The sequence below is a fragment of the Ahaetulla prasina genome, chromosome 12 (assembly GCF_028640845.1).
Source record: "Ahaetulla prasina isolate Xishuangbanna chromosome 12, ASM2864084v1, whole genome shotgun sequence".
NCBI lineage: Eukaryota > Metazoa > Chordata > Lepidosauria > Squamata > Colubridae > Ahaetulla > Ahaetulla prasina.
Genome location: NC_080550.1, coordinates 24,702,243 through 24,715,478, shown reverse-complemented (window position 1 = coordinate 24,715,478; position 13,236 = coordinate 24,702,243). Strand labels below are relative to the sequence as shown.

The window sequence follows — 13,236 nt, the reverse complement described above, 5'->3', positions numbered from 1 at the left end:
CCCCTCCTCCACAGCATGTGAGCCTGAGGAGGGTTTATTACCAACAGCTGATTGGAGTGACCCTCGCATCAGAAGACTGGATAGGCGGAGGCAACAGAAGGAAGGGAGGGGCAGGCCTTAATGAGTGCTGAGTCATGGAGCCACACCCCATGGCCTATATAAAGGATCTGCTTTCTGGCAGTCTCTGAGTCAGGCAAAGTCGAACTTATCTTGCTGAAGTCACTTTCTGGTCTCCTGCCTGCTCTGAGGACTTTGCTAGGACTTTGGGCAGAGCTGCAGAGGCAAGCCTGATTCGGATTTCCCTGACCCGGCCGTCAGCGGAGGAGTGGGACACGACAAACTCTGTTAATCTGTAAAAATATTGTGGTCTTGCTCATGGATGGAATGACACCCCCGTAATGAGACATGATGAAATATCCATGGAGCCTCATCCGCCATGAAGCAAACCTCTCTTTCTCAGACCGCAAAACTGCCCTTAGAACATCTGTGGGAGTATGAGGTTCCTCATGTTTTCAAGGGGAAATACCTTTGATAGAGAATCCCCGCGCCAAACTTTCTGTGTGTATATTTAATGGACTGGGTTTTTTTTTGCCAAAACTAATGTCCTAAATGTAAAATCATTTTGAATGAGGATTTTACAGCATTTTACTTCCCTGAAGAACAGATTTTTTTTCCCCTTGAAATGCACTGGGATTTCTTTGATATACACATCAAACATCTTTCTTTTCCATCTAGATAATTTGGTGGGTCACCTCCTGTTTGCCACTGAAATATTCAGAAGAGAAAAAGGATGTGTGCAAGGAAAGAGTTAAGCGCCACTGGAGTTTGGCATCCGTGAACTGGTGCAACTAGGATGAAATGTGCCCCCTCCCACAATTGTTATTTTCCCCCAGAAAGGGAAACAGTGAAGGAGGATTCACTGCCCTCTAGTGGGATGTTGGCCAGCACTTGTGAAAGTAGAAGTAGACAAGCTTTTGTGTTTGTGTTACAAACACAATTGGGACCACAAATGTCCATTACTAACCAAGGCGGCTTTTAAGTGAGCCAGCCCAGTTTTGATTTTATTATTTGATTTTATTATTTATTATTATTATTTTAATATTTTAATTATTTTATTTTATGTATTTATTATATATTTTATTTGTTTGTTTTGTTTTTTGATTTGATTCTATTCTATTTTGTTATTTTATTATATTGTTTATTATTGTATTAGAATAGAATAGAATAGAATAGAATAGAATAGAATAGAATAGAATAGAATAGAATAGAATTTTTATTGGCCAAGTGTGATTGGACACACAAGGAATTTGTCTTGGTGTATATGCTCTCAGTGTACATAAAAGAAAAGATACCTTCATCAAGGTACAACACTTACAACACTTAATGATAGTCATAGGCTACAAATAAGCAATCAGGAAACAATATCAATATAAATTGTAAGGATACAAGCAACAAAGTTATAGTCATAAGTCGAAGATGGGTGATGGGAACGATGAGAAGATTAATAGTAGTGCATATTTAGTAAATAGTTTGACAGTGTTGAGGGAATTGTTTGTTTAGCAGAGTGATGGCATTCAGGAAAAAACTGTTCTTGTGTCTAGTTGTTCTGGTGTGCAGTGCTCTATAGCGTCATTTTGAGGGTAGGAGTTGAAACAGTTTATGTCTACTTCACAGTCCTCTTTTTGACTCCTGTGGTATACAGGTACTCAATGGAAGGCAGGTTGGTAGCCATTGTTTTTCCTGCAGTTCTAATTATCCTTTGAAGTCTGTGCCTGTCTTGTTGGTTTGCAGAACCAAACCAGACAGTTATAGGGGTGCAGATGACAGGCTCAGTAATTCTTCTGTAGAACTGGATCAGCAGCTCCTTAGGCAGTTTGAGTTTTCTGAGTTGGGGCAGAAAGAACATTCTTTCTTTTGCTTTTTTGATGACATTTTTGATGTTAGCTGTCCATTTTAGAGCTTGTGAAATGGTAGAACCTAGAAATATGAAGGTCTCTACTGTTGATACTGTGTTGTCTAGCATTGTGAGAGGTGGAAGTATGGAGGGGTTTCTCCTAAGGTCTACCACCATTTCCACGGTTTTGAGTGTGTTCCGTTCCAGATTGTTCCGGTCGCACCACGAGACTAGTCGTTCAACCTCCCGTCTTTATGCGGATTCATCATTGTCTTGAATGAGACTGATCACTGTTTGTCATCTGTGAATGTCAGTAGTTTGACAGATGGATCGTTGGAGATGCAGTCATTGGTATACAGAGAGAAGAGAAGTGGGGAGAGCACACAGCCTTGGGGGGGGCCCTGTGCTAATTGTACAGGTATCTGATGTGATTCTGCTTAGCTTCACCTGCTGCTTCCTGTTTGTTAGGAAGGTTGTGATCCACTTACAAGTCTGTTCCGGCACCTGTAGCTGGTTTAGCTTAGTTAGAAGAGTGTGTGGAATGATAGTATTAAATGCTGAACTAAAGTCTACAAAGAGGACCCTTGAATAGGTCTTTGGTGATTCAAGATGTTGTAGGAAGTAGTGCATTATTTTATTTATTTATTGTTTGTTTCTTTAGATTTATATGGCTGCCCAGTCACTTCAGTAACTGGACAGCTTACAAAGAATAAAAACCCAATATACAAGAATAAAAAAACAATAACCCCACTACCTTTTTTTTTTTTTTGGCCATGGTTGTTAAATGAATCACTGCAGTTCTTAAGTGAATCGTGTGGTTGTTAAGCAAATCCAGCTTCTCCCATTGACTTTGCTTGTTGGAAGCCAGGCTGGGAAGGTGATCACGTGACCCTAGGAGACTGCAACTGTCATGAATACAGGCTGGTTGCCACGTAGCTGAATTTTGATCGCTCGACTGTGGAGTTTCTCCCAAGAGTCATAAATGTGAGGACCTGTCATAACAATTAATTTTATTCAGTGTCACTGTAACTTTGGTTGCTAAATGGATAGTTGTAGGTTGAGGACTGCGTGTAGTTACTAATCTTGATATGCTGATTACTTCAAGCACCAAATCCATTATAGCACGGGTCCAGGCCAGAGGTGGATTTCACATAATTTTACCACCAGTTTGCCACATACTGAAAATGTGAGCACACGCTTGCACGCATGTGCGCGGCTTAGAAAACATGGCTAAATAGTATGGCATAACGCCAGGGCGGGTGGGCCCACAGTTCGCCACTATCGATTCACCCGAACCAGCCCGAACCAGCTGAATACCATCACTGGCCCAGGCTACTTGAAGTCTCACCCCACTGGGATTGGCCCATCCAACTTGTGCTAGGAGAGAGGGCATGCTGCAGGCCCCATTGGCCAGGGTATTCCAGCTGGCAGGATTCAGGACACGGTTCTTCTCAGCCATTGAGCGTGCCCTGTGGAACATCTTGGGCCCCCACAGTGAGGTCCTCTCCAACCTTCCTGATTTTCTACAACAAGGGTGTCAAACTGAAGGCCTGGGGGCTGGACCCAGCCCATGGGCCGCTTAGATCTGGCCTGTGCCGCCACCCTGGAAACAGTAACCGGACTGGCCCACAGTGCCTCTGCCAGGGAAAATGGAGCTCGGGAGGATGGCCTTCCCAAGCTCTGTTTTCGCTGGCAGAGCGCTTGAGCCACCACAGGTGCCCCCCCGACATAAGTGACATTGAACTGGCCACACACACCACCCATCCCCTCCCCAAGGTCAAACACAACCCTGATACGGCCCTTAATGAAATTGAGTTTGACACCCCTGTTCTAGAAGAGCTTAAAGACCTGGCTCTACCAGCTGGTCTGTGGTTCCAATGGGGAGATTGTCACATTAAGGGTGGTTGACAGATTAATAAGAGAGCCCACTTTCCTTCCTCATCTTTTAGTTAGTTCACATGTTTACTTTTGTATTATTTAGTCCCTGTGGTGTACAGGCTTTGTAAAAGGTTAATATCAGAAACAAAGAAACAAAGAAGCTAGAATGACAGATTTGAGAAAAGCATATTTAATGCTTAGCACTAGAATTAGAATAACAGAGTTGGAAGGGACCTTGGAGGTCTTCTAGTCCAACCCCCTGCTCAGGCAGGATATCCTATACCATTTCAGACCAATGGTTATCCAATCCCTTCTTTAAAACTTCCAGTGCTCATCGGATCTTGGAAATGTTGGAGTAAATTCCCAGCCAGACATTGTGAGTTAATTAAAGGGTCCCTTTGAACGTTTATTTCCCATAACATTCACATCTAGGCTGGGTGACTTATGCTCGCCAAAATGTGGGCTTCCTCCTCCATTTCCTTCCCACATGCCTGCAGTTTCTGGACCTCCCTTTCACGTCTGTACAAGGTCAGGGGGAATGAACGCTGGATTAAACCAATCTCCAGTCTCTTTGGGGGTATGGATGGAGCTTCATCACTGGAAGCATTGAAGAAGAGACTAGACTGCCATCTGTCAGAACTGGTGCTTGGGTGGGGGCTTGGACTAGATGAACTGCAAGGTCCCCTCTGACTCTGTTATTCTGTTACTAAGAATGAACTGATAGCAGGGAAAGCAAGGCAAGATCTGGAATAAACCGGCCAAAAGTTACGCGTTAAAAATCGCCCCATGGTCCAGCACAGAGAGTCCAATCAGTGTCCAGTAAGATGTTATGGGAAAATCTCCTTTGCAGGTGTTATGTGCCTCAGGACAGTTGGCCTTGAAGAAGTATAAACAACTGCACTCAGCAGTGCCAGAATTCATGAGTGCAAACCTCCGTTCCTCCATTTCTCACGGGACTGCCCTATACCCTTTCGCTTCCCCATCCCAAAGGCCTAAACCCCCACCCCCTCCCCAGGGTTGGACTAGATGACCTACAAGGTCCCTTCCGACTCTTTTATTCTGTTCTGTTCTGTAAACCAACTGCTGGCCTGACCAAGCTATAAGGCTGTCCTTAGATTCTGACAAGATGATTCCGAAGTGAATTGCAACTCTCTTGTTGGCTTTGATGTAGGAAAAGCATCTCTGAAGCACATTGAATCAAAAGCCCTGGCTGGCATAGTGCTACAGCTCTGTTTTAAAGTTTACGATCTTTGAGGCGTCCGATGGTTACTAAACTCCAAATATTATCGTTAAAAAGCCAAGCAGATGGTCACGGGGAGATTCTCTGCCCCCACGCATGTTCAATTTTTCCCTTTCCAGCTTGACCTTCTCTTCTCCTCCCCACCCCCATCAAGAGAAGCTCACCAGTAAGAAAATTGAAATTGCTAAGGCCTCGCCTTCCTATTTTGAGCCGCGCTGTCGCTTTTAATGTTGGTATCAGCCTCTCAGCCAATCTATATTCATGAGATTCGACTTAAAAGGCACATCGCGGGAAGATAAGATGCTTCAAATCTTCCTTGCCTCGGAGGGTGGCTATTAGTTCTGTGCAGCAGTTTCACGTTGAGCAAATCACAGTTAGCCGAAGCAACCATTCAGGCTTCGGGGCAGGATAGCATTCTCTACAAAGTCTGGATAATGAAAGCTAGGCGCATCAGACTGCGGCTTTGGTTTTCAAATAAGGGAGACGCTAACTCAGCATGGAGGGAAGCATTTGCACGCCGCATCTCACCTTCCACTGGGAAGAGGGAACACAGTGTGTGAATATATGGAACACGTTTCCTCTGCTATTAGTGTAGGGGGAAAGTCCCCATGGTGAGTAAACCATATAATGGTCAAGTTGCTTCCATTAGATCAGGAGTGTTCCAGCCTTGGTGATGTTAAGACTTGTGGACTTCAATTCCTAGAATTCCCCAGCCAGCATTTCAGCCCCTGAGTTAGAAAAAGCACAGGTAAAAATTTTACATGTCCTTTATGTGGAGTTCTTGGTGCTCTCTGAGCTGGGTTCTTTGCTTGTAGATGTTTCATTACCGAACTAGGTAACAGCATCAGTGCTAATATTTGTATCTGACACTAGTAAATATAGCTGAGATGCAGATAAGCAGGGATTAACACCAGGCAAATGTTAAGCAGAAAGCAATACTCTAATCTAAGAATGTCGTGTCCCACTCCTCCGCTGACGGCCGGGTCAGGGAAATCCGAATCAGGCTTGCCTCTGCAGCTCTGCCCAAAGTCCTAGCAAAGTCCTCAGAGCAGGCAGGAGACCAGTAAGTGACTTCAGCAAGATAAGTTCGACTTTTGCCTGACTCAGAGACTGCCAGAAAGCAGATCCTTTATATAGGCCATGGGGTGTGGCTCCATGACTCAGCACTCATTAAGGCCTGCCCCTCCCTTCCTTCTGTTGCCTCCGCCTATCCAATCTTCTGATGCGAGGATTACTCCAATCAGCTGTTGGTAATAAACCCTCCTCAGGCTCACATGCTGTGGAGGAGGGGGAGGGGTCTAGCTGCTCCGTTTGCCTGGGCATGGAGTCAGGGCTGGGGCCGGGAGGTGCTCCTTCTTCTGCAGTTTGTCTGGGCATGGAGCCAGGACTGGGAACGGGAGGCATACATTCCTCCGTGTTCGGGAGCAGATAAGAAGGCCCCGGCGGGCAAGACACAACAAAGAACTACCAAGGAGAAAACCACATTTCCATCAACGCTGGTGGGCAAGCTATGTACAGGCAGTCCTCAACTTAAGATTCACTTAACAACCATGTTACTCACTTAACAACCACAATGATTCACTGAACAACTGTGGCAAGAAAGATCGTAAAATGGGGCAAAACTTATTTAACAACTGTCTCACTTAGCAACAGAAATGTTGGGCTCCATTGTGGTTGTAAATTGAGGACTACCTGAATATGAACAGAGAGCAAACTACACACTCAACTATTATTTATTTATTATTTATTTTATCACATTTATATACCGCCCTATCTCCCAAGGGACTCAGGGCGGTTCACAGGCAGGTAAAAAAGCACATATAAATACAAGACTAAAATAACAGTTAAAAAACTTATTCTACACGGCCGAATTATTAAAAAGCAATATAAATAATAAAACCCATTTAAAACCAGTATAAATTTAAAATCTAATCCAGTCCTGCGCAGATGAATAAATGCGTTTTAAGCTCGCGGCGGAAGGTTCGGAGGTCCGGAAGTTGACGGAGTCCCGGGGGGAGTTCGTTCCAGAGGGTGGGAGCCCCCACAGAGAAGGCCCTTCCCCTGGGTGTCGCCAGACGGCACTGCCTAGCTGACGGCACCCTGAGGAGTCCCTCTCTGTGAGAGCGCACGGGTCGGTGAGAGGTATCTGGTCGCAGTAGGCGGTCCCGTAGATAACCCGGCCCTATGCCATGGAGCGCTTTAAAGATGGTTACCAAAACCTTGAAGCGCACCCGGAAGGCCACAGGTAGCCAACAGACCCGACCCTACATTTATTATATTTAATCAGTAACACTGATGATGTTACTTAGGTAATGAAACATCTGCAAGCAAATGACCCAGCTCAGAGAGCACCAAGGACTCCATTGTTCAACCTTGAGCTACAGATTTTTTTAAATGTGTGGTTAATCTGGATTTTTTTAAAAAAAACCAGATATCTCAAGGAGGGCTTGGAATTCACGCTAGCAAATCGTCTGTGACATATCTGGTCCAGTATATGTATTGAAGGCATGCTATAGCACTGTGATGGCGAACCTATGGCATGTATGCCAGAGGTGGTACGTAGCGCCCTCTCTGTAGGCACGCAAGCCGTTGCCCCAGCTCAGCTTCACCACTCATGCACACACGCCTCCCACCAGCCAGCTGGTCTTCGGGTCTTTGCTGCGCATGAGCGGGGGCCGAGGTGCATGCAGGGGGCCGTGCACGCATGCGCAGGGGGTGAGGCATATGCAGGGGCTGCACACGCATGGGGCACATGGGGACGTGCGCGTGCATTGGATTTTGGGGGTTTGGGCACACACGTGCTTTGGGTACTCGGTCCGGAAAAGATTAGCCATCACTGCTAAAGCATATGCTGCCTTTAAATGCCAAGTATTTTCATTTGTAGAAGGAGTGGAACATGCATTGACTCCTCTGAGTAAGTGTATCGTTCAGGTGCCAAATAAAAGAAAGAGGCAACTGTTACCAAAGCAATTAGTTGTCAGATGGAACAATTAAGGATTTATTTCAATTTAGGAACCTGCAAAAGAGAAAGTCAATAACGGCGTTCTTCCTGTGTTTCTCCTCTTATAAAAAGGAAGCCATTACCTTGGATATTACCTAAGTTTACCACTTACCTGATTTGATAGTTGTTGCCAGGAAGGTGAAGGTTATTCACCTTATGTCATTGTTTTTATACAGGGTAAAATAGCAGTGAAGCAAATTCCGATTTCCCACTGTCTTCCCCATTGACTTACTTATGAGAAGCTGGCAGAGAGTGTTGGAAATCACAGTCACATGGATGTGGCATACTGCAGAAGTGCCACAAAGCAGGGCAGCGGTTCTGTGGGGGCCACAGCTTTGCTTGTACAACTGGTCAGAAGATCCTTAAAGTTTCGACTTCTGGGGAATAATACGGCTAACTGAACACACGCACAGGGAGAGATTTCTGAAGAATTTCTCCCTGGAGTGTTGCTCTTCTACCTTTTATCTGAAGGGACTGATATCCTATCAGTTTTTATGACCCATCCGGTCTGAGTGTGTCAAAGAAGATCCTTGAACTTTCAATCCTAAAGGAATAATGGATCCTGGATTTTGGACATGTTCTTTAAATTAGTATTTTGGTTCCATAATTGTTCCCCTATGATCAGCAGTAGGTTTCAGAAATGCTTACCACCGGTTTACCCCATGCACACATGTGCTTTGCTCACGTGTGCGCCTTCGTGCATGTGCCCAGCTTTGAAAACGTGGCTAAATAGGACATTACTCCGAGGGCTCTACCAGTTCACCTGAACCAGTATGAACCAGCAGAATACCACCTCTGCCTATGATGCATCATTGCACTCAGCTGAAGGTTACAAACAGCAGAAGACTTTTAGTAGCAGATAACGTTCAATGGGCAAGTTTCCATAGACAGTTTTGTTAATTGTTAATTGGTCTAATAAAATTGCAAGATTGGGGCTTGCCACTGAGTTTCTTGTGGAGTTTCTCAAAATATTATCAGTAGACTCTTTTTGGGTGCTCCAACCCAGCTCTATTCAACTCATAGGACTGCAGTGGGGAAAAGTACAAGAAAAATATTTTATATTGCAATTTCTGCTTCCAAGAACACAATTAAAATAAAAAGGATGAGCCAATTTGTTACGAGATGTAAGAATTTGTTCCTGTCTGTTGAATTGAGCTCTAGTCTGAACCATCTCATGAACCTCAAGTTGGAGAAGGGTCAACTTTTAGCTGAAAGCTTCACAGAGATTCTTGGTCTGACAGCGTTGTAATAAACTCAATTATTTGCAGCCAATTGAGCTACATTAGAAAGCTATAACCTCCATGATATTTCTAAATCCATGGTTTATTCATTTGTACTTTATTCTTTCATTCTTTTTTTCATGTCCTTAAATTTTTTGAAGGGAAACTATTTTGTTATAGTTCTGAGCAGCTTCTGAGCTAGCAATGAATGTTGGGTATGTTTTAATGAAGGATTTTTAAACTATATAACTAAAAAAAAAAAGAAGACATAAAATATTCATTCCCTTTTTTTCATCTGGTCATCTGTCTATCCTTCTCCCATATAGACACATCCACAATAAATCTGGCCACAATGCCATGGACAGTTGGTATGACAATCCCGTGTCAGGTTATTCTCCCAATAACAGAATCATGACTAAAGAACGCAGGAAAAGTTTCCAGACTGGTAAGTCTTCCGGGTTGATCAGATTTGACTAGGTTGGTGGTCAAAGAAAGCTTTGATCAAAGGGAAGTTGTGTTTGGAGATGGTCCCTTCATTTCCAAGAATCTTGTCTGTTGAAATATACTCAGCATCACGCTGTGAGAAGGCAAAAGCCTCTGGAGAGTGAAAAAGGAGTGATGAGAACCATTTGTAATCGTGCCAATTTGAATTTTACAAAGAGAACAAGCCCTTTCTAGTCCGAAATAAAAGAAGGGATGAATTGATCACTCTAGGACAATTGTTTGCTTGTATGTTTGGATAAATATGCATTTTGTTACTCTAGGTTTTGACTCCTAGCTTTTCAAAAGGAAATTTAGCTGTTTAGGAGTGAAAAATGTGTGGCTTTCGAAATGAGGTTAGATTGGTAGTTTCCCATCATCCTGATATCCCGATATGAGATCAGCTAAATATGAGCCAGCCATGTGCCGTGGCAGCTAAAAGAGCCAATGCAATCCTAAATTGCATTAACAGAGGGATACAACCAAGATCAAGGGAGGTACTAATACCACTCTATAAAGCCTTAGTAAGACCACACCTAGAATGCTGCATCCGGTTTGGTCACCACACTATAAAAAAGATGCTGAGACTCTGGAAAGAGTGAAGAGAAGAGCAACCAGGATGATTAGGGGACTGGAGACTAAAACATACAAGGAACAGTTGCAGGAACTGGGCATGGCTAGTCTAGTGAAAAGAAGGACCAAGGGAGACAGGACAGCAGTCTTCCAGTATCCAGGGGCTCTGGAGGAGAAGAGGGGGTCAAGTTATTTTCCAAAGCTCCTGAAGGCCAGACAAGGAATAATGAAGGAAAACTGATCAAGGAGAGATTCAACCTAGAAATGAGGAGGAACTTTCTGACAGTGAGAACAATCAATCAATGGAACAGAAGTTGCCTTTGGAAGTTGTGGGAGCTCCATCACTGGAGGCTTTCAAGAAGAGACTGGACTGCCATATATCAGAAATGGTGTAGGATCTCCTGCTTTGGCGGCGGGTTGGACTAGATGACCTATAAGGTCCCTTCCAACTCTGTTAATCTGATGCTAATTTGATATTGTCCATGCTGCCTGAAATTGGTCAGACCTGTAGTCCAAGTAAAACTGAAATATTTTGATGTGAGAGCTGAAAAGACTATTACAGTTCCATGTTGCATCAACAGAGTGTATCAATCATCCTCTTTTCTGTTTTGGCTGGGACTCTTCTGGAGTCCAGTTCTGGGAACCATCAAATGGAAACCTGACCAAAAGAGGACAACAAAGATAATGAAGTGCCCCCAAACCTTGCCAACTTTAATGATTTAATTAATGCTTGTGGACTTCAACTCCCAGAATTTCTCCTGCCAGCATGAGTGACCCCATGGCTGGCTGGGGGGATTCTGGGAGTTGAAGCCCATAAGTCTGAAAATTGCCAAGGTTGGATAACCGTGCTCTAAGGAATGATTGAAAGAGCTGATTGTGTATGATCTGGAAGAAGAAGAAAAAAACAAGGAAGCATCCTCATTACTTCCAGATAAAAATTTAGCTGTGCTATCTGAAAGGGTAGGAGAAAAGAGTGCAGGTTTTTAAGTTTTGCAGAACATTTACTCAGAGATAGTTTACACAGCCATTTATATAGGAGCCAGCCATGTGCAGCAGCTGCCAAAAAAGCCAACACAGTTCTGGGCTGCATAAACAGAGGGAGAGAATCAAGATTACGTGAAGTGTTAATACCACTTTATAATGCCTTGGTAAGGCCACACTTGGAATACTGCATCCAGTTTTGGTCTCCACGATGTAAAAAAGATGTTGAGACTCTAGAAAGAGTGCAGAGAAGAGAAACAAAGATGAATAGTGGGGTGGAGGCTAAAACATATGAAGAACGGTTACAGGAACTGGGTATGTCTAGTTTAATGAAAAGAAGGACTAAGGGGAGACATGATAGCAGTGTTCCAATATCTCAGGAGCTGCCCCAAAGAAGTGGGAGTCAAGCTATTCGCCAAAGCACCTGAGGGCAGGACAAGAAGCAATGGGTGGAAACTAATCAAGGGGAGAAGCAACTAAGGAGAAGTTTTCTGACAATGAGAACAATTAGCCAGTGGAACAGGATGCTTCCAGAAATTGTGGATGCTCCAACACTGAAGTTTTTAAGAAGATGTTGGATGATCATTTGTCTGAAGTGGTGTAGGGTTTCCTGCTTAAGCAGGGGGTTGGATTAGAAGATCTCCAAGGTATCTTCTAACTCTGTTATTCTATTCTAGATAGGGATGTTGACATGTCATATGGAAATGAGGTCAAAGGAACTAGATATGGGATCCTCCCTTCACCGTTTATCTTAAGGAGGTGGTGCAGACTGAATACATTAGTTCAGTGTTTCTCAATTGTGACAACTTGAAGAGGTGTGGACTTCAACTCCCAGAATTCCCCAGCCAGCACAGCTGGCTGGGGAATTCTGGGAGTTGAAGTCCACACCTCTTCAAGTTGTCACAATTGAGAAACTCTGCATTAGTTAGAGAGAATGATAATCCATGTCAAGTGACAGGGAGCATTTTTGGTCAAAAAAATGGTACCTTCTCCTTGTAAAGTGAAGGACCACCTTGGGGACAATTGAGACGATTTGGACATGCAAGTTCTGTCTTTTCCCGAAAATAAGACATGTCTGTACAATAAGCCCAATCGGGCTTTTCAGCGCATGCAATAATATAAGCCACCCTTGCAAAATAAGCCCCCCTCCTGACTACTTACATGCATACGCAGCCTTTCCCGCCATTTCCTCTGGTTGCTTGCTGCGCAACCAAAATGAGTTGAGGAGGTGAGGCCGGAGGGGAGAAAGGCAGGGACATGCCTCCCCTTCCTGGTCTTCGCGCCGGCCAAGCAGTCCAAGATGTCCCACCCTAATGGCAACAGCAGCCTGGCTTCTTCCCTTCCCCGCCATCTCTTTATCGAGAGGGGTGATGGGGCGGGGGAGAAGCGAGACAAGTGGAGCTCCCTTTAGCCACTCACCCCATTAAAGGATGTAATTTGGGGGTGGCAGGTGGGGCAGGGGAGAAGCGGGATGCTGTCTTACCTGTCCAGCACTGTCGCGTTCCTCGCCACTGTGTCCAAAGAAACACGGAAAAGAAAACGTCTCGCAAGTTCAATCAAACTCAAACTCGTAATCGTCCTAATCATTTCAGTGGGCCAATGTGATAAAGACTTAGGTCCTCAGTTTCCAAAAAAGTCCAGAAAGGGGTATTAATTAATTATGTCCAAAATGATATAGGGCAGGGGTGAAATCTAAAAATTTTCCCTACCGGTTCTCTGGGCGTGGCTTAATTGGTGGGCGTGGCTTGGTGGTCAGATGACTGGGTGGGTGTGGTCAATAACATAAATAATAAAAATAATAAACAAAGTATACAAAACAATAAGAGGTACCAAAAACCAACTTTCACACTTTACACACACACAACACAATGTAAAAGCAGCTGCTCTTCACCCAAAATGGCCCCTGCAACTAGCAGGAACCTCACACAACCACAAAAAGCTCAAAAACCAACTTTCACAATTTACACAC

At 44.1% G+C, this 13,236-nt stretch overlaps 1 protein-coding gene across 2 annotated transcripts in view; it reads left to right on the top strand.

Moving 5' to 3' along the window:
* Nucleotides 1–13,236, top strand: part of NECAB2 (N-terminal EF-hand calcium binding protein 2) — a 274,142-nt gene that overhangs the window by 212,601 nt on the left and 48,305 nt on the right. For both annotated transcript variants that reach the window (XM_058154969.1, XM_058154970.1), the window contains exon 7: nucleotides 9,560–9,678. In XM_058154969.1, coding sequence (XP_058010952.1) covers nucleotides 9,560–9,678 — 119 coding nt within the window. The remainder of the gene's footprint in view (nucleotides 1–9,559; nucleotides 9,679–13,236) is intronic.